Here is a 222-nt window from a genome sequence, read left to right as displayed (position 1 = left end):
CATTCTTAAACAAACATCTGCGCAGACAAACTTACATAACTTCAGGATTGGAGGGTCCTCTTTCATACATACTATATAAGTAGGATCTGTACCGTAACAAGAGTGTACGGCAGTCTTCAATGAAGTTCCCTGTACTATTCACCTGCAACAGAACAAGACAGGTTTGTTATCGTTTTTAAAGATATGGTAGAAATGACTAAGGTTGGAGAAAAAACGATTTGC

The 222-nt window shown here is 37.8% G+C and overlaps 1 protein-coding gene across 1 annotated transcript in view; it reads right to left on the bottom strand.

Annotated features, from left to right (window-relative positions):
* LOC119592502 (endothelin-converting enzyme 2-like) overlaps positions 1 to 222 on the bottom strand; it is an 8,215-nt gene that overhangs the window by 4,771 nt on the left and 3,222 nt on the right. Inside the window, exon 8 of the mRNA XM_037941350.1 lies at positions 36 to 142. Within this exon, the coding sequence (XP_037797278.1) occupies positions 36 to 142 (107 nt within the window). The remainder of the gene's footprint in view (positions 1 to 35; positions 143 to 222) is intronic.

The sequence above is a fragment of the Penaeus monodon genome, chromosome 30, assembly GCF_015228065.2.
Source record: "Penaeus monodon isolate SGIC_2016 chromosome 30, NSTDA_Pmon_1, whole genome shotgun sequence".
In the NCBI taxonomy this organism is placed as follows: domain Eukaryota; kingdom Metazoa; phylum Arthropoda; class Malacostraca; order Decapoda; family Penaeidae; genus Penaeus; species Penaeus monodon.
The sequence above is the reverse complement of the archived record's forward strand: the minus strand, read 5'-3'. Positions and strand labels throughout refer to the sequence as shown.